The sequence below is a fragment of the Dendrobium catenatum genome, unplaced genomic scaffold (assembly GCF_001605985.2).
Source record: "Dendrobium catenatum unplaced genomic scaffold, ASM160598v2 original_scaffold_224352, whole genome shotgun sequence".
NCBI classification, from domain to species: Eukaryota; Viridiplantae; Streptophyta; class Magnoliopsida; order Asparagales; family Orchidaceae; genus Dendrobium; species Dendrobium catenatum.
Window position 1 is genome coordinate 606,104 of NW_021542761.1, and position 23,669 is coordinate 629,772.

General features: G+C 35.7%; 1 protein-coding gene across 6 annotated transcripts; it reads right to left on the reverse strand.

The window, feature by feature from the left end:
* Positions 1-1,030: 1,030 nt before the first annotated feature.
* On the reverse strand, positions 1,031-21,367 carry LOC110100536 (histone acetyltransferase HAC1). Of its 6 annotated transcripts, none has more exons than XM_020828074.2 (18): positions 21,094-21,367; positions 20,801-20,885; positions 20,266-20,494; positions 15,794-15,905; positions 15,026-15,329; positions 14,448-14,936; positions 12,405-14,272; positions 10,369-10,665; positions 9,956-10,234; positions 5,387-5,515; positions 5,040-5,240; positions 4,710-4,852; positions 4,216-4,528; positions 3,845-3,984; positions 2,775-2,853; positions 2,299-2,691; positions 1,746-1,963; positions 1,031-1,661 (listed from the first exon to the last, which is right to left on the reverse strand). In XM_020828074.2, the coding sequence occupies exons 3-18, from the start codon at positions 20,343-20,345 to the stop codon at positions 1,547-1,549; spliced, it is 5,160 nt and encodes a 1,719-aa protein (XP_020683733.1). In that variant the 5' UTR covers positions 20,346-20,494; positions 20,801-20,885; positions 21,094-21,367; the 3' UTR covers positions 1,031-1,546. The 6 variants fall into 6 exon arrangements, with proteins under 6 accessions (XP_020683733.1, XP_020683731.1, XP_028548386.1 ...); XM_020828072.2 differs by having other exon boundaries at positions 20,266-20,612; XM_028692553.1 differs by lacking the exon at positions 20,801-20,885 and having other exon boundaries at positions 20,266-20,345.
* Positions 21,368-23,669: the final 2,302 nt, after the last annotated feature.

Here is a 23,669-nt window from a genome sequence, read left to right on the forward strand (position 1 = left end):
ATTTGAGGTCGAACTCGAATCAAGCTTAAAAGTCGAACTTGAGCTCGACTCATGACTCTATAACTAGGTCATCGAGCCGCTCGATTTCACGACTGCCTGCATCGTTTCCTGCCTGATTTTTATTTTCCCGCCCGATTTTTGCACAAGGGGAGAATTAATATTTGAGAAGAAAACGAAGCAGCAGACTTGCCTTGCAACTTCTCACTAGTTTAATTAATTCTACCGATTGGTAAAACATCTTTTAAATTATATATATAATTTCACTGTTTTAATAATAATTAAAGCTGCAACATTTATATCATTGACATTTTGAGAATTTTTTTATTACCTATGCAGCTGTTGAAGACAATCTAACAAGCCTAGCATCATCAAGCTCGAATTCGACTTGTAAACTCGATAAGCTTGACTCGGCTCACTTACACCCCTAGTCGTCCTCCTTTGATAAATAATTGAAAGAAAGTCAAACTTGGAGATAAGAGAGCAACTTGGCAGCTATTATTATTATTATTATTATTAAGCATCAATTACTGTCAATTTGAGCATCAATTACTGTCAATTTTAATGAGGGTATCATCAGAGGAATATATTTTGTTCTACTAAGGGTATCATCATAGGAATAATAAATATGATAGTGGAGCTCAGTTTTCTATTGAAAGGTATCATTTGCAACAATTTTATATTTGGGAAATAGTTATAAAAAAAATATGATAGGTAAATTACATAATATGTTGAAAATTTATTAAAAAAATATTTAAATTTTCTGACATAAAAGATGGTTGGAAAACTGATGGACCTTCTTCCAACATAATTCACATCAGAAATGAAAACAGAAACCCTTCTCTGCAACTTTACCGTTTACTTTCTCCTTTCATATATTTAGAAATCTGAATAACTTCATCATCCAAATTCATTTGAATATGAGATCTGAAGAGAGAACATTCAGCATAAATGGATTCAACAGATAAGTGCGAGGATGCAAATACACACAAAATAACGGTCTCTAATGAATTCAAAAAGTAAAGCAACATAGTACTTAACAAAACGGGCCATTTATTTAATGATTTAATAGGAGATCATTTTACAAAAAAAAAGGGACAGCATGAATATGTAATTACAGGCTATCCTTCCCCTTCCTCCATTCCCTATCTCGAACATAAAATGGCAAAGATAAACAACAAACAACAAGAGCAAGAAAAATAACAGGGGTTGGTTACTACTTCAACAGAAAAATTGCAACATTTTATAGTACAAATGCTACCCTATGAACGGGTGGCAATGCAATGCACTGCATGATAAATCAAAGAATTTCCATCTCATCCCACCATGATCCTAACCTTCTTCCCCTATTGATTTGCTTTGCAAGGTTGGTATAGAAATAGTTAGAATCGACAAAATTACCTGATAAGAAGCTGTAGCTTTTCTCTCCCATGCCATCAACTGTTTGTCCAGGAAGAAAGCATCAGACGGTTAAGTCTCTCAGCTGTCTCAGCTTCGTTTTCTTTTTCTTCTGTATTTAGCCTATAAATATCAAACTGTACAATTACAATTAGTTGTCTGTTCCCTGCAACTCTGCAGCTCGCTGTCTCATCATCTCCATTACAGCAGCTCGTCGTCTGGATTCAGACTGCTGCTGCAACCTCCTAAGATGCTCTTTCAAATCCCTAGACAAGATGAAATTCATCAAATCTTGTTAAATTTAGGATTAAGAAGTTGGCATATAATTTTAAATGTAGTAGTTAGCTCACTTGCAGCGAGGCACATGGCATTCTGATTCCTTGCAAGCCCTGGCATGCAGTTGTAACACATACCACATCTTCTTGCAGAGGACGCAGCCGCCGGAAGCACGAGTTTTACATTGTATGCCATGACGAAAAAGCCCTTTGACTCGACGGCAGTTGGGGTATTGGCAATGTGGAAAACGGCATTGAGAAGCATGAACCAGAAGATCAAGCATTTTCCGGAGCTGCAGCAGTAAAAAGTCACAGAAGAATAATGTTACCCGGAGTTGACAGGATATTTGCACGACGATATTTACTAGATTTTACCATGGCTAAAACTTGCAAAAAAGCTTCGCAGAAAATGAAGTTAATATCATATGCAGTACTCAATAGAAATGAACGAGGCAAGATTAATAAAGAAAAATCCAAAAAGTTGAGATAAGATAAGGCTAAAGATGATGATCATTATAGGAATACTAGTTAGATACCAAATTAAAAAATCAATAAAAAGGAAATTTTCAGCAAGGCAAACGGAAGGAAACATAAAATTTAATGTCTTTAAGAGTGAAGATGACCACACCTGCAGTACACGTTTTTGTCTTGCTTCTTGACTTTGCGCATCGCGATCAGCATTGGAAGGGTGATTTGTTAACTTATGAGGATGATCGACACAACGATCTCTTTGGTAACAAGAGTTGCATACATCAAAATCAGGGCAAACCTCACAACGCCAGCCCTGGCCGGTTTCGATGTCATGATAGCACACATTGCAAGTGGTGACAAATGCAGGTGCAGTTGGATTATGAAGGTGATACAGCACCATCATAGAAGAATGCTTAGCCCTTCGCAGTGTGTCGTATTGGTAATGATTTCCTTGGCAAAGGCTTAGGAAAGCCTGTCTAGTATCAAAAAACTCACTCTCTACAATCTCATCTTTATCTTTTGTATCAGCAACCACATCACTGATCTCAATCTGCTCCAACCATTCGATTTGAGTGAGTAACGTCAAATAGTTGATGCCATTAAGAATGGACGAGTTTCAAGAGGTTAACTTACTGGGTAGAGATCATGCCTTTCCCTGCTGCTGATAGGATGCCTATCCCTATCATCAAGTTTTTGTTCTGCTTCATAGCACCTGCAAGAACATTGCAATACAAAATGTAAAATGGTTTAAAGCTTCAGAGAACATGTTCATCAAGTTGTTCATTTGCATACAGCGAAAAGAAATATAAACAGAAACATGTTATTTTCCTCATCTTAATAATACTAAAATGACATATTATAATAATTGTAATAACAAGTCTTAAATGTAAAATCAAGCAGATAAACGATTTGTGACTACGATTAGCATTAAATAAATCATCAATGTACAATAAAGAACAGCAAGTGCCACTAGATTTGGTTTATAGTCTAACTTCTACAAAATTTAAAGGTAAGAGCATTCTAATCATTTTCAATTCACAATTCACAACACAAAACTAGCCTCAAATTGGGTTTCATTTTATTTTTCACAATTTCAACGAAGTAATGCCACATCTACTGAAAATGCACCTTTTTCCATTCTACATTCCCATGGAGTTTAAATTGTAAAAAAATTACCCTCTTACCTTATATTCATTATTGTTGATTTAAACAATCTTAATAGCTAAAGATACAACAAGGACTAGTAATATGGAGATGACTATAAGAAAAATGTAGGAGTGACAATGACTGGATTGAGATAAAATAAAATAAATGGAGAACCTAAACCGTAAATAGGATAGCAGCAGCAGTAAAAAGAGTGAGAATAAATTTGAAAGAAATATAAAGGGAATTAAAAAAAAACAATCCTAGGCTAATATTGCTTATTATAGTTTGAAAGGGATTAGCTAACCCAGAAAAAATATCAGGTGTAAATCTTGCAAGTAAAAGATTCGAAGTAGCGAAACCCAAACGATTCAAAAAGACCAATGATGGAAATATTAATGATCATGATATGCCCATGAGGACTACTACTGTATTCGATTGATGTTGTTTCCAAGTCTTCCATAGTTCAGTGAAAATTTAGCATGCCTGGCTAAAACAAATGTAGACAAGGAAATCATAATAAATCTGACAAAGAAAGAACCTGAAAAAGAAAAGCTTACTTATCACAAATCTGGAAATTCTTGCACTGATTGCAAACCCAACGATTTCCAGATGTCATCAGAATGCAGCAATGCGCACAAGCATGCTGCAGATGGACCATAATAAAATCTTCTTTCATAGGAGAGATGGTTTCACCTAGCTGAACATTGACATGCAACATTAGAGAAGAACACAGCTAGAAAAAAAAAATCTTCTAGTAACTAAAATCTGAAATCCTCTAATTAAAAAAAGATTTGTAATAAAATGAGAAAAATCAAGCTAGGGTCAAACATTCAGAGAGACCGATGGAATGCTCCATAAGATGTCTCTAGCTTAACCATGCAGAGGACATTATAAAGCAGAAGAAATTAGTTGTCCGCCAAATAATTACCTTCTGCATTAACAGAGCATCTTTTGATGCATTACAACCAAGATCAGTATGACCAGCAGCTTTTAAGGCCCTTTTTGTGATAGTCAATTTCGTTTTTCCTTTCTTCAGTTGCTTTTTACCATCTTCTTCTTGCTGAAGCTGAATGATCATGTCTTCTGCAGCACCTGGCCAATAGTCCCCATCAAAATATGGCAAGCGTGCTGCAGTGACCTTGGCCTTGCATTCACCAGTAGATATAAAGAAATGATCAAATAAATTAGTGAGACCAACAGCAATGTTTTCTTTCGCAGCTTTTCGAAGCATTGATAAATACCTGCGAAGGCATCAATCATGTCAGTCAGGCCAATCTGATGACTAAATCACTAGGGCATTGAAAAACATAAAATATGTGAAATAATTTGTCGCCCCGTGATTAGAGAATACCCCCCCCCCCCAAAAAAAAAAAAAAAAAAAAAAAAAAAAAAAAAAAAAAAAACACAAAAACCTTCACTCACCATTCCCTTAGTTTGTCAGATTTTGGCGTCTTCTGAATCTCAGGATGGCAATATAGGATATAATCTTCACCTTTTAGAGGAGGGCACGCCCATATATAGCAACTAGCGAAGCCACGTTTTTTACAGTAATCAAGATAGCCTATCTGCAAGATGAAGCAAGAAAATTTCAGAATTAAAAAAAAAAATACACATTCATAAAAAATAATAAACATCATGAAAAATGGAAAAGAGATGTTAACAAAACAATAAAATATATTTTATCTGAGAATGGTAAGGGCTAGCTTAAAGGTAACAACAAGCATGCCGAAGAAAAGAAGTTGAAAATTGTACCAGAATTTCATGATACACAAAAGTCCTCAGAGCTTCACCAGTTACCGTTCTAATTTCAGGTCTGAAGTATTTTACTGAGTCCAAATAAGAAAGGTATACACGCCTTTGGTTAGGGAATTGACATTCTGAACCAAATTCCTGGACGTACATGCCAAAAAGGCATACTTCTACACCTTCTATCTTCTGAAACAGTAATACAACCTGCAGAAAGAATTTGTGAGTTCATCAGGAGAAATTTCTTTGCCTCATTCTTTTCAGAGTGTTAAACAATGAATTGGACACCTCTGTCCAAGGCTAAAAGCTACTCTTAGAAATAAAAACGTTGACAAAGATAACATTTTATTTACCTTTGATTTATAAGGAAACTCCGATGGGTAGTTTTCCTCCTGAAAAATTTCCAAAAACCGCTGCTTCACATCCAACTTCTTGTCAACTGATGACACAACCCTCACAACAAGTGATTCAGCTCCCGGAACCTGAATATAAGCAGAAAGATATAACATGTCTCAAATTGAGAAATATGCATCAATCAGCTGGAATTCAAAACAACCACAAGTATTTGATTAAATAAAGGAAATGCATAGCTTCAACAAAGGAAAAATATAACAAAAACACACAAAATAGAGGAACAAGAAGAAAAAAAGCACCAACTGAGGCACAATGGTTATCAGTGATCATCAACATCATCATAATTAGCCTTGCCCCAACTATTTATGGTACGTTTTTCTAGTGCTCATTTTTATTCATTGCAGCTATGATTAGCAATTCACTCGACTTGAAGAGATAGTGTATGGAGCATTTAGCTGTGAGGACCTGAAGCTAAAAGGACTCATGAGAAATCTCGATGTGGCTTAGGGAAACCCCAGGAAGCCTGGGCTTTTGCCTAAAGAAATCAAGGCTGAAAGAAACTCAAAAAAGATCTTAGGAAGATGTTTGCTCGAGAACCAAGTACCTTCGTAACCAAGAAGATTATTGTCGAGCAATTATGATGCTAACATGAATCCACATGTACAAAGTTAGCATTGAAATCAATACTACAACTAGTAATCCTAATTTATTATGTTAATTAAGGGCTGAAGTTGGTACCACACTGTCTTTAATGTAATCAAAATTCTCGCTCATTGTAAATATATGTTGTGGGAATTATGAAATGAGATCAAAGAACGACTTCCACAACTCAAACTAATGTAGATCAAAGAGTTCTGGGATAAAGGGATCTCGAAGAGAGGCTATGAGGAATATGGGAGCAATAAGAAGGAGAATGCAATGAAGCATCATCGTCCTCCTCGTATATTTACCTAGATCTTCCTATGAATGAAACTTTGATTGTTTCTTGCTAAAAAAATAAGAATATGATTAAAAATCCCACTCTGTGCTTGACTCTGTGTTGGATGGAACGGATATGAAATACTTGAGTTTGCAAGTAATCCTATCGGAATTACTTGATTTCGCAAGCAACCCTACGATAAATTGGTAAAAAAAGCGAGAAAGAACACAAAAACGCCAACAAAATCAATCCAAAACAGTAGATTGTATTAGGGAAATCAAAGCAAAGCAAGCATAAAGCAAAGATAAAATTGATCCTCAATTCGAAAGGAGGATCGTACTCTCCCAATCTCTAGATGATGAGTCTAGAGCCCAAGACGCCAAGGAAAACTCCAAGAGAACAACTCAAATCATGTATGTCCTAACCCTAGCCTCCCTCCCTCTTTTAATACATATCTTCCTAATAAAAACCAATAAAAGATTTCCTAAAATAAACCAATTATTCAAATTGTTTCCCTATGCAAGTCCCCCCCCCCTTTCCCTCTCTCTCTTTGCCTCCCTAGGGGGGCCCACACACTTGGGCGGCATTCAAAGGAGGCGGCTTAGCCCGCCTCTTGTGGGTATGAACCGGCCCAGGTTGGGCCGGTTTGGATGGTTCAGGTCAAACCGTAACAATATTGCCTTCCAAAAGAACCACCTTGTCCTCAAGGTGAAAGCTAGGAAACTGATGTTTGACCCTCTCGTATAACTCCCACGTGGCATCATAGTCAGGAAGATTCTTCCACTTGATGAGCATTTCCTTAATTCCATCTTCTTGCTGGCAAACTCCATCAACTCTAAAGGTTCCATAATCACCTCTAAATCCTTAGTAAGTGCCACCAGTAGCTCCGAGCTGGCTGTATAATCCCCAATGGCCCTTCTCAATTGAGATACATGAAAAACCGGATGTACAGTCGTCGTTGGTGGTAGTTTTAGCCGATATGCTACCGACCCAATCTTATCCAATACTTCATAAGGTCCAAAGTATCTTGGAGCAAGCTTCTCATTCCTCCTATGGGCGACTGTCTTCTACTATATGGTCGGAGCTTCAAGAACACCCTCTCCCCTACTTCGAATTGGATGTCCTTCCTATGCCCATCAGCTTGTTTCTTCATAATTTTGAACTCTTAGTAAATGTCTCTTCAACTCCTCTAACACTCTGTCTCTCTCCCCCAAGTACTCCTCCACTGAAGAAACTGGAATACTGCTACTCCCAAAGTGCACCAACTGAGGAAGATTCCTTCCGTACAACACCTTGAATGAGCTCATCTGAGAAGCAGAATGATAAGAGGTGTTGTACCTATACTCGGCCCAAGATAGCCACTTAGCCCATAGCCTGGGTGTCTCTGACACGAAGTATCTCAGGCAAGTCTCCAAGCTCCTATTGACTACTTATGTTTGACCATCCGTCTGTGAGTGGTAGGCGGTGCTCCTCTTCAGAACTGTCTCCAGTAATTTGAACAACTCCCTCCAAAAATGGTTGAGGAACATCTTATCTCTATCTGATACTATCGCCTCTAGTACTCCATGCAACATAACCACCTCTCTGATGAAAGTTGAAGCCACTCTCACCGGGATGTATGGATGTTGGAGGGGGATGAAATGAGCATACTTTCTTAATCTATCCACCACCACCAGAATCACCGTGAAACCTTTTGAACGAGACAATCCATCTATGAAGTCCATGGATATCTCCTCCCATACTAGTCCTGGTAAAGTCAACAGCTGTAATAGTCCTCCTGGCAATATAGCCAGGTATTTGTTCCTTTGACAAACCTCACACATGGCCACCATTTCCTCCACATCTCTGTGCATCCCCTTTCAATACAACTCCGAGGCTAACCTCCTCTATGTCTTTTGCACCCCTGAATGACCCCCAACAGCGCTCCCATGAAACTTCTAGAGTAAGTTTGGAATGTGGATTGAGGTCTGGGGCATCACAAACCTCCCCTGATACAACAGTTTATCCCCCTCCAAGGAGTACCCTAGGTGGCTAACCCCTTCCCTCAATAAATCTGTCATGATCTTTCCCAACTCCTCATCCCTAGCACTCTCCTCCCTGATGGCCTTCCAATCTAGCATCAAAGGAACCGATATTGCCATTGTCTGCAGCTACCCCATACATCTAGACAAGCATTTGTTGCCTTGTTCTCCACTCCTGACCTATAATGAATTTCGAAATTATATCCCAACAATTTAGTCAGCCACCTCTGATGCACCTCAGTCACCATCCACTGCTCTAACAAGTACTTCAGGCTCCTTTGATCGATTATGACAATGGAATGCCTACCTAACATGTAGGGTCGCCACTTTTGGATGGCTAAGATGATGGCTATCAACTCATAAACTGATTTCAGCTTGACTCTGACTGTCAATACCTGGCTGAAGTAGGCAATGGGTTGACGATTCTGCATAAGGACTGCCCCCAGTTCCTATCCTGAAGCATCTGTCTCAACTATGAAGGCTTGAGTGAAGTTTGGTAAAGCTAAGACTGGTACAATAGTCATAGTCTTCTTTAGTCTCTCAAATGATGTTGTGGCTGCCTCTCCCGATAAGAACCCATCTTTCTTCAGCTGCTCTGTCAATGGTTATGTTATAGTATTGTGTCCTTTTACAAACCTCCTATAGTACCCCGTTAGTCTTAAGAATCCTCTCAACTATCAAAGTTAAGTCTACCCCTTCATCTTAAAGTATAAAAACAACAAACGATTTTGAGTAAATAAACTTTCACTTGAAATAACTTTATAATCTTTGCAATATAAACGATCTATTTTTAGTTCTAAACTATAAATCTCTTCAGCCAGTATACCAAAGTTAAGTCCTAAACTATCAATCTTCTTAGCCAAAATACCAAAGTTAAGTCCTAAACTATCAATCTCCTTAGCCTTCGTTCCAACCCATTTAGTTTCATGAATGCATAAAATATTTATCTTCATATAAATCATAATATTAATTAATTCCATTAATTTGCCTATAAGAGAACTACATTCCAAGATCCTATCCGAATTCTAGTTTCATGGATTTGCTTATTTGCCCACATCCGTCCATGATCTGAGAACCCTTGCATATTCAACACTGCACCCAGGCACCAATGCAGCAGCCCTTGCAAACTTCTCATTGTATTCAGGCCATATATCGCGTCGCTTATAGGGAACGCCCTAGCATTAACATAATATAGTGAAGGATTCATGTCATGATTATTCAACAAATTTTACACTGGCTATCGACTACCTAACGTAACCCTCCACTTTTCTCATCCAAGACTTGGGACCTAACAATGACAATATTAAGATACTAAAAAGTTGTCAGGACCAGCGTAAAACTTTTCGAATAATATAAGAAATTATTCTCAAATTGAAGAATTTGGGGATTAATAAAAAATAAGCAATATATATATATATATATATATAATATATTAAACTTAAATAATGAGTAATTAGAAAGTAAAAAATAAGCAACATTTGCAATCTTGGTTTCACGATATAAACTAGAAGGGAATGCATGTTGAATAAGAGATGATCAAACTACAAACTACCATCCCATAATGCTTTTTCCAAATTTAACAGAAGTCATTAGATTTCATAAACTTATAGGTTAAAAGTAGGATTTACCTCATCAACACTTTTTCCAAAGTGCCTTGCTCGCTCTTGTCTTTCATGCTTCAGTCTTCTAAAGAGGCGTTGTTCAATGTGATCACTAAGAATAGTTCTTGGCAAATCTTTAGCCCCTAGAACTGCACTTTGAGGCAAAGGCTTGCGCTCTCCTTTTTCTATCTCCTCTATGTAGCAATTAGGACATGTATATTCCGCTTGTCCACCGTCATTCCTTCTTCCATTAAAAAGAGCACAAATTTGATGTTGCCAGGCTTCACACTTGTCGCACTGAACCCACTGTAGTGCAAATGAAACCACAAGAATGATCAGTGTACAGTAAATAGTAAGCATTTTCTATGAATCCCACAGCCCTTTAACCATCAGTTAGGAGGGAATAATAAGTAAAATGGAATGGCAAGGTGTGAACTTACCCATTCTTCAGTTTCTTCATCGTTTTTCTTTTTCTCAAGCCTCAATTTTGGAAATGTAGATCCCTCCGCTTCAATAGTGTCACCACGAGCCTCATTGTAACATGGAATGCAGAAGTAGTGACGTGTGTCGCCGGTCCCCACAGTATAATACATTGCATTTCGCTTTATGCGAGCACCACATGGTGTGCAGTATATAGGAGGGGGTTCAAAGGTAAGCTTCTCCACAGCACACAACTGACAAGAGTTTTCACTCATTGAACGTTCCATAGCTTGATTTTTTTCAGCCTTGGCTTTGCTCTGAGAACAAACATTACTTTAGAAATCTCATCAACTCGAAAGTGTCTCAAGAAGCACACATATGTATAAAAAAAGGTTGAGCCAAAAGACAATTTAATTGCCACAATACGATGAAGTAATCATTAAAGGGTTATAGAAGAAATGTTAGGAAATATCATATTAAAAAGATAAAGTCGCTAGCGATCCCTACAAGAAGGTTGAGATGAATATCAACCATATTTTTAACAAGAGACCGCAACAAATGTTAGCAGCAAGTTCTAATTTTTTTACATGGATTCATACGGATGAACTATACAAGTTTCAAATGATGTTACATCTTTGAAGTGAAACTAAAAATGAATAAATACACGATCAACACAGGACATGTTCAAAAGACAAAAAGATTAACTATATAATCAATACCCAAAAAGTTGCAACTTTACTAAGTGGTGATGGAAATGATGGCGTACAACAAACAAAAATAAAATGTCAACTGATAGCTAACTGTGGCAAGTTTCAGCACATGTCAATGATATAATAAAGTAGACAACTAAAATGCAGATGGGCCGGCAGAGCATTTGCACTGTGTATTTTTTTCTCTCAAAATCATACTGGAAATTACAATCCATCGAATGAAAGAAAATAGTATCACCTAAAAATTTTTACAAAAATGATTAGGACCAGCTGTGTCATATGGATCCATGGAAAAGGGTATAATTACGAAGTCAATTTAGTAAAGGACGAAATGCAAAATGAATTGATTGATCAGACGGTATATTTTTATGTAGTATGTAGTATCTCTTCACATATGCAAACTTACATGTATGTATATGTGTGTGTGTCTGTATATATATATATATATATATATATATCAAAAGAGTTCTAGTTCAAGTGGCATTTTCATTGCTAACCAGGGTAAAGAACACAAGTTCAAATTCGACCAATGATCTTTAATTAAGCTAAATATTTATTGATTCCCTAATCTGATCTGTATTTGGCCTTGGGCTCTCTTTATCTATAATAACCCGAGCATCTCTTATCTACAAGACTACAACTAGCTTTGTAACTTCTTATTAGTAACTAGCCTTGTGTACTATTTTCAATTAAAATTAATCCCTCCTCTATATATATATATAGAGAGAGATATATATATATATATAGAGAGAGAGAGAGATAAAGTTATAGGCGGGAATTTTATTTTGCAAGATTTCCCCCTTCCAAAGCATCAATACCAACTCTAATACTGCGGAAATAACATTTCGCTTCCTTATTTTGCCCTTACAAACTATATCGATGCAACATTAAGTCCCACAAAAATGCATCTATATACAAGAAAAAGGTTGTATGAGGGGAAGGAAAATCTTTTTCTAAATATGCTCGATGAAATCCAGATATCATTGCCTTTATCAACACATTAAAAACTCACTTGCCCTTCAGCCTCCTCCAAAGAATATTTAGATGTCAACAACAACCTTCAAAGGGATTCTAGCACTCACGCAAAATATTCTAAGCGAAGCAGCTTCATAAATTTTCTCGGCACCATTAGTCATTGAATCATTTGATGGGCTCACTATCATAATCCATTGCTCTATAGGAGAACACATCCCCCCACCAACACAGAAGAGAAAAAGACGACCAACCAATCAGGTTGGTCTCAGTAAATTTTTTCTGTCAAATTGCTTAAGGTGGAGCGACACATACCATTATGGGATGGTTTACTAAGATAATGCAAAGGATAATAGAAAGGCGTATCATCTAACCTGGCCGACCCATTGCCTCAAGCTGGTTATGTGCTCCCTAATTTGCTCTGGAGTGAATAATTCAGTCAACGATACGCCTTTTATCTTTGGTTTGCCAGACTTGCTGATAGAAGTGGGGTCAGTTGGTGGTACAGTAGCATCCTGATTGCTTTCCATCTTAGCATGAGAATTCTCTTTCTCAAGAGGATGCATTTCCTTCTTGGTGTAACCATCAGATTCTTTCCGAGGAGAAGGTTCAGCAGCAGTTTTTGCAGGAAGGACTTGGCTAGGCATATCATCAAGTTGGCTACCTGATATAGGAAACTGTCTATATACCGAGGGTGTATCCATCTTCACTTCAAAAACCTCTGATTTACAAGGAAAACCTGCAACAACTTGTTCATAGTTATTGAACTGTGTCTCCTGGGGAGGTTCAAGTTGGTTAGCTGGAGGAACAGAAACCAGAGATGATTCTGTCTTTGGTACAAGAGTAGAAGGATGCTCAACCTTCATGCGCTTGGAAGAAGGTTGTTGACAATCAGATGCTTCGCTAGGAGTTGAACATGCTTTATTCACCACCTTATCCAAACCCAGAGGCTTAACATCTTTCCAAGAGCCATTCATCTTGTTTGCCAAAATAGAACTAGATGGTCTATAATTATGTGCCCTCGCGGACCCTACAAACTCGCGCACTGGATTGCATACTGGACAATCTGCTGCTTTACAAGTGCTGTAATGATTAATCAATTTCTTTGACGGAGAACAGCGAGGGAACATGCAGTTAGTTGATTCACACCTTTCTATATGCACCCATAGCTGCTGAACCTTAATGCAGTTGGCTTCCGTGCACTGTCCTTTAGGAGATGGACACTTGCGAGAATGGAGCAGAAGTAACAGCCACCTCTTCTGGTTAAAATAGTCTCTTTCCCTGTTAGGTTTAAGAGGTTCACATGACACTCTATTTGATTGAGGCAGAGAAGCACGTGCAATATAAGCATGAGCATCAGAAGAGATCACAGGTTGATGTGATTCATCCTTCTCCACAATTCTCTGTAGAAATTCCTCCTGTATATTCGGATCAAATGCAAGATTCTCTTGGATTTGTGATTTCTGTTGGGACTGAGGGTTCCAATGTTCCTGAGGACGTACATCAGTTTGTGATCCAACAAAGAGACAACTAAGCTCATTTTGTGAATCCGCAGTCTGCTCCTCTGCTTGCAAAATCTGTTGTGAAACATGGGAAGGTAAAGGCTGAAAATTCTGAGGACCCTGCACCTGACCAAGCAATTGAGCACCTTTGGATAAATTCCCAGAGGATGTATTATGTTGGTATTGCTTCTGCAATTCAGAAAGGTGAAATTGTTCATTGGCCTGTGGAAGGAACGGTTCATTATTGCATTCAATACCAACTTCTGGCAGTAGCTGCCCTGTAAAATTTGAAGGGATGGAAGGCTGTCTCAAATTATCTGCATTTGACATAAGTTGATGAAGCTGCTGATTATGTTGATGATATCGTGGGTGCTGAACAAGCTGTACATTTGACTGGTTAGGCTGTTGAAACTGTTGTTGCTGAAACTTTTGCATCTTTTGTTGTGATTGAATAAGTTGTTCTTGTGTTGAGGGTGTTGTCTGAAAATTCATACTTTGAGAGCCATCAAGCTTTTGAGGTTTCAGGTGAGTTTGCTGAATTGACGAAAGACTTGTGTGATGAGAAAGCATTCCTTGGTTTGTTTTTGATTTAAAATTCCCGTCTGGGTTCAAGTTTTGACTATTCACAGACAATAAAGCAGTTGAGCCAGGGCCATATATGTTCGCAGATCCAGAGAGATCAGATGTACTCATAGCATATCCATCACCTACCAAAGGTAACATCTGCTGCGACATTGATGCTGAATGATAAGAAAAGTCGGAATAATTTTAGATTTAATAAAAAAAATTAACAGAGAAAACAAAAATTATAAATGAAGAAGCACAAATGAAGACCCAAGAACCAGAAAAAATGTGAAGTAGATAAGAGAGCACAGCATAATCTTGAAGAAAGGGAGACAGTGTAGGTGCAATTACTTGGTACAAAAGTCTGATGTTGTTGTTTGTCCAGGTTCTGCTGAAAAGACTTCGGAGAAACCCCATAAGGAACTGGACAAAGATATCCTTCAGGGGCTGTAGGACCATTCGTATGTTGCAGGTTACTCCCAATTAGACTACCAGTAGCACCATTCATAACTCCATTGGGGAAACTATAAGGAGAAGGCTTGTGCTGTATGTTGGATCTCGTACCACCTCCCATTCCTACACCATGAAACATATGGTTGCTATGATTTCCAACATACTGCTTCGTTTGTTGCTGTGAAACCATGGATGAATCCATGCTAGAGTGTACAACCCCACTGGAAGATTCAGAGTTTAACGAAATGGATTGTTGATTATTTAATCCAGGGGTCGGGATCATTTGGTTTGATTGGCGCATCATTCCCATGGATGACAACATATTGCTTCCCCCGGAATTATGGACAATATTGGCTGGTGGTTGCTGATACCCATTTAAGATTGACCCTGAAAAGAAGCAATAATGTTGCTACTTGTAGGAAACTAAAGAAAAACATCAATAAGGTAAAGGGAAAAAAAACGCATTGCAGTTATACCGGCGGATGCATTAAAAGAGCCAATTTGATTGAAACCAACTGATCCGTTAGCATTAGGTATCATGTTCCCCACATTCACTGCAGCATGTGTAGTCATACCACCAGCACTGACAGACATCATGGTGTTACCTTGAGATACTGTAGAGCTTTTATTTCCAAAATTGGGCATGCCAGGTGTAGGTATCATTGTACTGACAGCTGATGGTGATATATAATGGGGCTGTTGACTGTTATTAATAATCTTTGTTATTCCCTGTAACCGCTGTTCAATTGTAGTCGATGTCATGTTGATGTAGTCCTCTCCCTGATCAGTTAAGTCACATTCCACTAAAGATGTGAAATTAATTGATCCAAGATTATACTTTAGAACAAAAACCATAGAATCATGATAGCTTAATTTTTATTTTAAGCGTTGCCAATACCCCAATACAAGTGAATCTTATTTCACAAAACCAACAACAACAAACCTTTATCCCACTATGTGAGATCGGCTACATGAATCATTTTTCTCCATTGTGTCCTATTAAAAGTCAAATTCTCGTTTAAATCTCATAGAGAAAGATCATTTCTAATATTTTCTAACCAAGTTTTTTTTAAGCCTGCCACTAGCTTTCTTAACATAATTCAAATCTAATACCTCTACTTTCCTAACCGGGTCATCGGAAGGCCGCCGTTTTATGTGACCAACCATCTAAGGCGAATCTTAGTTCACAAAAAGTACATAAATATTCATGCAGACAGAGAACAGTCTGATTGAAGCAAAAGTACCTGTGAAAGAGAATCCCTGTAGATGCGTTCTTCAAGGCGCCTAGCAAGCTCGGATATTTTCTGCATAACTTCTGGACTTGGATTATAACTCTTTCGCTGAAGAATTTGAATGCTGAAAAAGGATTACCATAAGAGATGGAAAAAATGTTATACGAGTAGATGATATTCAGCATGGGCAAATGTATTATTAAGGATTTAAACAAAAAAGCATAGTCAAGGTAGAGATGTATATCAACGTTACCATCTATGAAGCACAGATATTTCAAAAGTCCTTTTGTACCCATGTTAGACACGAATAAGCCACACCCCGACACAAGTCTGATGATCTAAAAATTGACTGATGCAATATCTTTCAAAATTAGAGTTGTACATGGCTGATTATGGTGATTTTGTTTCTTTCTCAAAGAGCTAGCTTTTGTAAACTGTTTTCTTTCTCAATGATGGTCAAGGTGATGTTGGAAAGAACATTAGTGACATTTATTATGATTGTGGCAGCACAAAATGTGTTTGGTTCAAATAGTGATACATCAACCGGATCACATTTTGTGTAGTTATTTTAAAGTTTTTTTTTTTTTTTTTTTTTTTTTTTTTTTTTTTTTTTTTTTTTTTTTTTTTGCATTTGGTATTTTATGTGAACAATAAAATGTTGATTTTGACACAATCATGTCTAATTACTCATGCTAATAATGGGTTATAGTTAATAATTGTGATGAAATATTAAAAAATAATTGTACTAAACCTTTTTTTTGTTGAACTTGAAGCTTTTTATGCAATATTTATAATATCAGATTTAACTATTTAATGTTTTTTTTTAATTTGAAAACATAAAAATCAGGTATTTTGATTACATATTTTATATTAATAATTTATAAAAGAAAATATCATATACATGATATTTTGTGCCCTAACTTTTATAATTCTGTCATACTCGTATATCATGTCTGTCTTTATATTTCATGAGCCGTCATCATCAGCCTTATCCAAATATTTAGGATTGGCTACCTTTTTTCATTCATTCTTACTGACTTGTTACATCTAATCCTTGGAAATCATTTTGAACGTCTTCTATCTACAAGTTCACTTCCTTTCCAAATCCCTCAACACTAAATTTATCTACCCACCTAATGGGTTCATTTCTACCCTTCAATGTATATGTCCAAAGCATTAAGTCTATTATCAATTATCTCATATTCAATAGATGTCATTGTAATTATCCTCCGCTATATTTATTCCTAGGTTTATCCTTTTAGTTTTTTCACATATACATCTTAATATTCTCATTTTGTTGCGCTTGGCTTAACTATCAACAACTTTTTAGTAGCCAACACTCAGATCCATACAACATAGTGGGTATAATTGCATCATTAAATAATTAACTTCAACTCTAGGTGATATCCTTTTATCACATAATACCCCTAAGAAAGTTCACTATTTTAATCACTCGGTCTAAAGTCTAGAAGTAAACATTTTTCATAATATATTTAGTTAGTAAAATTACCAAAATTTTATGTACATGACCCACCAAAAAATTATATTCATGAACTACATTTTTCATAAATAATAGAAAAAAAAGAATAAAATAAATTCATGAGATGGAAGCAAAAGAAAAAAAGGTGGTAACAAGTATAACAGTGCAACGGTCTTACTCACATGAGAACCACTTGAGATATAACAACATACCTTAAATAGTGATATTGGACATCATGGCAAATATGATGTAAACATACAAACATCATAAGTAAAATATTAGAATTGTTCATGATAAATGAAATGAAATTGCATTTCTAGTAGAAATCAAGGTCATTGTAGATTTAGCCTCAACCAGATAGAATCCAAGGTGATTAATTATAAAAATTGGTAACGAACATGATGAAATCCCACATACTCAAAAAAAAAAAAAAAAAATACAGGTAGGCTTGTCCTTAAATGAAGAAGCTATCCAGCCACTCATCAACTTGTCTCCCATCTCAAAGTGCATTGGACGGTTAGATCCTATTCCTAAGTAAGCAATCGATATAGAAGTAGTAACCCCTATGCACGTAGCATATCATGATAAGAATTCACATATATCTCAATGAATCTTTATCAAGGTCATAACTCAAAGCAACATAACAATAGGAAATACAATATTGAGCAGTATAAGATCTTTGAGCGATGCAACTAAATAAAAAAGATTTAGGATAGGTGTTAATGAGCATGCTGTCATGTGATAGAAATTATCTAGCATATTGCCCGATACTTAGATTATATATTTCGATTTGGTAACCATATTCTATGGCAATACCATGTTGGCATGGTACACCAAGGAGCGCCACACAATCAACTCAAATATTACTTGAAACAATAATATTTCACATGAATGTTTAACCACTATATGAACATGCATTGCTAGTGGCAAAATTGAATAAATTTAATCATGGGTTGTGAGCTCGTACAACCAGCTTGAACCTTTACATTAACTAGATCATCTCAAAGGATATATATCCAAAGTTGATACCCTAGAGTAAACTCCATCAGCTGTACAGTGAACAAAATGGTGGGCTAATCATCATCATCATCAACAACAACAACAAGCCTTTATCCCACTACGTGTGGTTAGCTATATAAATCATTTTTCTCTATTGGGTATTATGAAGAGGCAAATTCTCATTTAAATCTAATTTTTTAAAAAAATCATTTTTAATACCATATAGCCAAGTCTTTTTTGATTTATCTCTATTTTTCTTAACATAGGTCAAATCTAATACAACTACTCTACTAGCGGGGTCATTTGAAGGACAATGCTTTATGTGACCAAACCATCTAAGGCAACTCTTTCTAATCATATCTGTCATTGGAGCTACTCCAACCTTTTCACGTATATACTCATTTCAAATTTTGCCTCTAACTGTAAAGTCACTCATCCAGCTGAGCATAATATCTCCGCAACACTTAATTTTATGCTTGTCTAAGTTTGGTAGGTACTTCTCTATCACATAACAAGCCTGATGTTTTCCTCCACTTCAACCATCCAACTTGAATTCTACTAATAATATCCCATATATTTTGCCATCGCTTTGAACAATAAACCCGAGATACCTAAAACGTACAGTTTTTAATGACTTGATCACCCAATGTCATAATCCAACCATTAGATCTATTACTATTAAATTTCCATCCATGTAATTGATTTTAGATCTACTCAAACGAAAACACTAAGACTTTAAGGTTGACCTACATAATTCAAATTTTTCATCAACTACCTCTAGTCTTATCAATAACAAAGGATATCATAAGCAAAAAGCTACACCAAGGTACATCCTCTTACAAATGTCTGGTAAGAACAGCCATGACTAAAGAAAAAAGATATGGGCTTAAAACAGACATTAATGCAATCCAACTGAAATAGAAAAATAATTTGTCAAACCACCTTGTGCTTGAAGTCTTGAACACAAGTAGCAGCTCTTGTATGCATATCCTTAATTACTTGAATATAAGTATTATTAACTCCTTTCTTTTTTAGAACTCTCCAGAGCACTTCTCTTGAAACTTTGTCATGTGCTTTCTTTACATCAATAAATATAATTAAATTTTATTTTCTTTAGAACCTCTCCAAGTTCGGTTTTAATAATATGACGATAAAAATATAAATTTTTACTTTCATTTAGGTGGCTAAGATCACTAAATTCAATCGTATTCTCACAACCTTCATTAAAAAGTTTTCCTTTTGATTCTCCAAGCAAACTTTACAATATATTTAATATCACCCCCTACTTTTTTCCCGAATAACATTAAATTTATCATGGATAACTTAGATCTTAAGATATTGAATATTACTCTAAAACATATTTTTATTAACGTTCTTTAATCTAATACTAGGACAATATTTTACTTCACCCTATCATCTTAACATCCAAACTAATAAACAATGTTGGATACATAAACTTCTACTTGGAATGATTTTACAATCTTTGTAATCTAAACAAACTTTTTTGTAAGAAAATAATAAATATGAGTTTTATTACTTTTATTCTAAGTCATGAGATGCTCCTCTCTTTTCTTAAATAAAGTAAACAAAATAAATCATGCACCAAAAACACTAGTGTATACAATAGCTTTGAGAATTTTTTTCCTAAGTGAGATTTCATGAGGCCCAAACAATTAACTTCAATGCTAACTATCTGAAAATGTTTTGAGAGCCTTCCTATTTACCAAATAAATAATGGAAGCAAAATGCCAGTACAATAAATTCAACTGGTAAACAACTATAAAACAGGCATGATTGTGATATAGGAATAATATAACTAGCTAACTAAAGCATTATCACTAATAACAATTTTGCATTCAATATTAAATCTCCCGCATTTGATATTACCATAAAAAATGGAAGTTTATAAATGTTCAAAGCCAGTGTTATATCCAACTCTATGAAAAAAAAGCCTGTGATAACAAGGCAACAATTTAAGAGCTGCATTTTGCAGAATTGAACTTACATATAATCCTGTGTTGTCCTCCTACGCTTGATCAACAGCTCAGGATCCATTCTATGGGCATGAGGGCCAAGATTTTGCATCTGGGATGACAATGAATTCACTGTTAGCTGACAGGACCCAGAAACCGGCTGAACTGCCTGATTTGTAGACTTCGCAGACAACTGTGCTTGTACATTGATCTCCTATCTAGAAAATGATAAGACGCATCATGGCTCAGCCATGGAGGATCCTACATCCAGCACGACAAATGCATGAAGTCTCCACCAAAATTTATCTCTTCGTCTAAGCAAAATCTTAGAAGCAGTCAGTTGCATTCTTTAAATGGCCAGAAGCTTTTTTCAATGCGCCTTCATAGACAATATCAACATAATTAAGCAGTCAAACCAGTAAATACGGCATAAGGAATACAACCACAATTACATTCAAACTTTGCAATGCAACTTCCACTGAAGGAAAGTGGTGCAACGAGACAATAAGCTTTTTAGAAGTACTCTGAAGCGCCAAAAAAAACAAAAAGAAAGAAAAAAGATCTTACCGCTATCCCAATATAAAAAACCGAGCTTCCAGGCTATAGATATGAATTGAAGAACGTAAAAGTTCACGAATTCCACCCAGAAAATCTAAAAGCAAGCTAAAACTCAGCAAGCTCACTAAGAACAAATAGGAAACGAATAAGAATGCTGGAAAAAGAGTTGCTTATATAGGGTTTCTGTACGAAAAGCAACAAAACCAGACACGTTTGTCCATTAACAATCACTTTAAACCCTTTCTTCATTGAAGATTCAATTGGAAGCAATTGAAACGGAAAAAAAGGCGAAGTTGACTCACTCGTTCACGCTTTCGCGGAGCGCTACGGAGGCGGTTTCCGGTTAGAAAGTTCGTGATCGCGATCAGGAACTTCGCAATGTCACGGGCGAAATTGGAAGGTATGGCCCCAATTTCGTTTCAGATCTTCAGAAAACTCGGATTGCAAAAGATTATCCAAGATTGCATCTTTCCTTCTGTTTCTGAAGAACAGAGATTAGTGCCCTAACGTGCCCGCTCGCCGGGGTGAATTTTACCTGGTTGTATTGACTTTCCCGACCAGAGTTCTAATTTTATTTCAAACATGCCTTTTGCTCGACCTTTTTTCTCTTCTCAACAAATAAAAATTAAAAAAAAATAACTCTTTTTTTTTTCTTTTTTTTTTCAATTTATATTACTAAACAAACATTTTACCACAAACCATATACCACTTTGTATCACTCTCCCCAAAATTATTGGCCTCATGGGCTACTTTTATTTGCAATAATTAGAAAAAATGATCTTTTTCTACTAAATGTATAATTTTTTATCTCTTTAAGTTAATAAATGCAATTTTTTATCATGATTTTATGTGGGTTAGATTTATTTTTGGGATTTTGTTAGTTGACAATAATAATCATAAAAAGTTAACAAATGTCAACCATCTAAATAAAAAAAGGAGAAGAAAAAATATTTAATCTAATTAAATTATATTTATGGAGTGATGAAATGTAATCATAATTATGACATAATGGAAATTCAAACTTTTCAAGGAATGTATCATTGTTTCTAAATGGAAATTGTAATATAAACTTTGCAAGTTGATTAGTTTCATGTCAAGAAATAATAGGAATGGTTACAATTGTGAAGATATAGATGGAAAGATGACTTATAATCCCAAAATTTGATCACCATGCTAAATTAGTTGGATCAAAAATTTGATCATCATATTAAATGATGCATATAAGCATTAATTATATATATATATATATTGCAGTGATGGTAATATTATATGATGATTGATAAAGTGATGTGTACTATGATTATTATATATTGATTATTTAGAATTTATTGTTTTGTGGTATGAAATGATTTCATTTGGATGATTTTGTTTTACTATTTTGATTATGTATTAGTAGCTCTATGTTATAACACATAAAAGATAAAAATGAATTCCTTTCAAATATGTCTCATGTAATATCTAATGTGCACTTATCATGGTCTAACTTGCTTCGATGTGAGGGTTATGTCATTTAGGTTGCGATACAACTTTTGATATTAGAGTAGTAGGATTTGGAGGAATTAATTTATGACAAAGCAATATGATTGCTTTGTAGATAAATGATAGAAATTGAGTATTGTAAGTTTTTTTAAACCTTTATGTGTATGTGTGTATCATTGTCATTTATTGTATGTGGTTTCTTAGGTGTGGGTGTTGTGATTGGGTCTGTATAAATTTTTAAGAGCAAGATGCGGCAAATTGGCATAGTTCTAATAAAGTTATACTATTACAAAGTACTGCAAGCAATGCCTTTTGATTATATGACATAGTTTGCTAGCTCGATGTCCAAATTGATAGGTAAGTTATTGAGAAAAATGTATGTTATTAGAGTTTAGGAGGCGTATAAGCATTTGGTATTAATTTTTAGAACAAAGCCACCTCATTTCAATAATACAGTGGATCATTATATTGTAGAAGACTAGTCATTGAGATTGAAGAAGTCCTTTGACAACATGTAATGCCCAAAGGATAACATAGTGTCTTCGTAAGTATTTTTATTCAATAGTGGGGCTAATTGTTGGTTGATATAATAATAAAGGAAGAAGGGTCAAGGCCGGATGAATGTCGATATTACTTAGGAGGAGTTCCTTGAAACCCTCAGAGATTATTTTATACTACCACCAGCCAAACAGTAAATGTAAGAGTTCTTTCTGAGATTGGTGTTAATAAACAAAATAAATAAATAAAAAATCCATATAATTCTAATACTCCCTTGCACGACTTACTAACAAGCCCACACGAAAACCATTTCGTGCATCAAACCCCATACCTGCACATGACTCTCTCAAATCCCCAAACAAACCCTTCTCTACCCCTCTCTAGCTCACTATCTAACTGTCTCTGGTCATTTTTCTATTTGTGACACCTCTAGATTTAACATTTGATTCTACTTGTTCTGACTCAAATTGAAATAGAAAAATATTTTAAGTTTTGTATTTTTAAACCCATTTGTATGTGTTTCAAAATATTTTGGTGTATGAAAATAGTTTGCATGTGTTTGAGTCCCAATGGTTTGGAGTGCATTTTAGCTAAAAAAAAATCTAAAATTTTATAATTTGACCACATATGTGCTAGGTGTCTGAGCCTCGTAGTGATGCAATACTTCCAAGGTGCCAAATAATGACATTTAAACATTGTAGTATCGAATTTTTGAAAAATGAACAAACATCGTAGTTTTAGGCCACTAATTACACTTTAAATATAAAATGAAACCACTATTTCATTCATTCAGAGCGCTACATGCAATCGAAGTAGAGAGAGAATGAGAGGATTTTATAGAGAAAGAAGGTTTTTTTTGGGGGGGGAGAGAGAGAGAGAAGAAATTTTGAGTCACTTCGGG

Bases quoted from the DNA above. Each gene is read 5' to 3' on its own strand.
- LOC110100536 (XM_028692553.1), bottom strand. From the start codon at position 20,345: ATGCAAAATCTTGGCCCTCATGCCCATAGAATGGATCCTGAGCTGTTG. The intron at 14,273-14,447 runs GTAATTGCACCT...CTTATCATTCAG, and splicing joins ACATCAGACTTTTGTACCAA to CATCAATGTCGCAGCAGATG. The intron at 2,854-3,844 runs GTAAGCTTTTCT...ATGTTCTTGCAG, and splicing joins AATTTCCAGATTTGTGATAA to GTGCTATGAAGCAGAACAAA.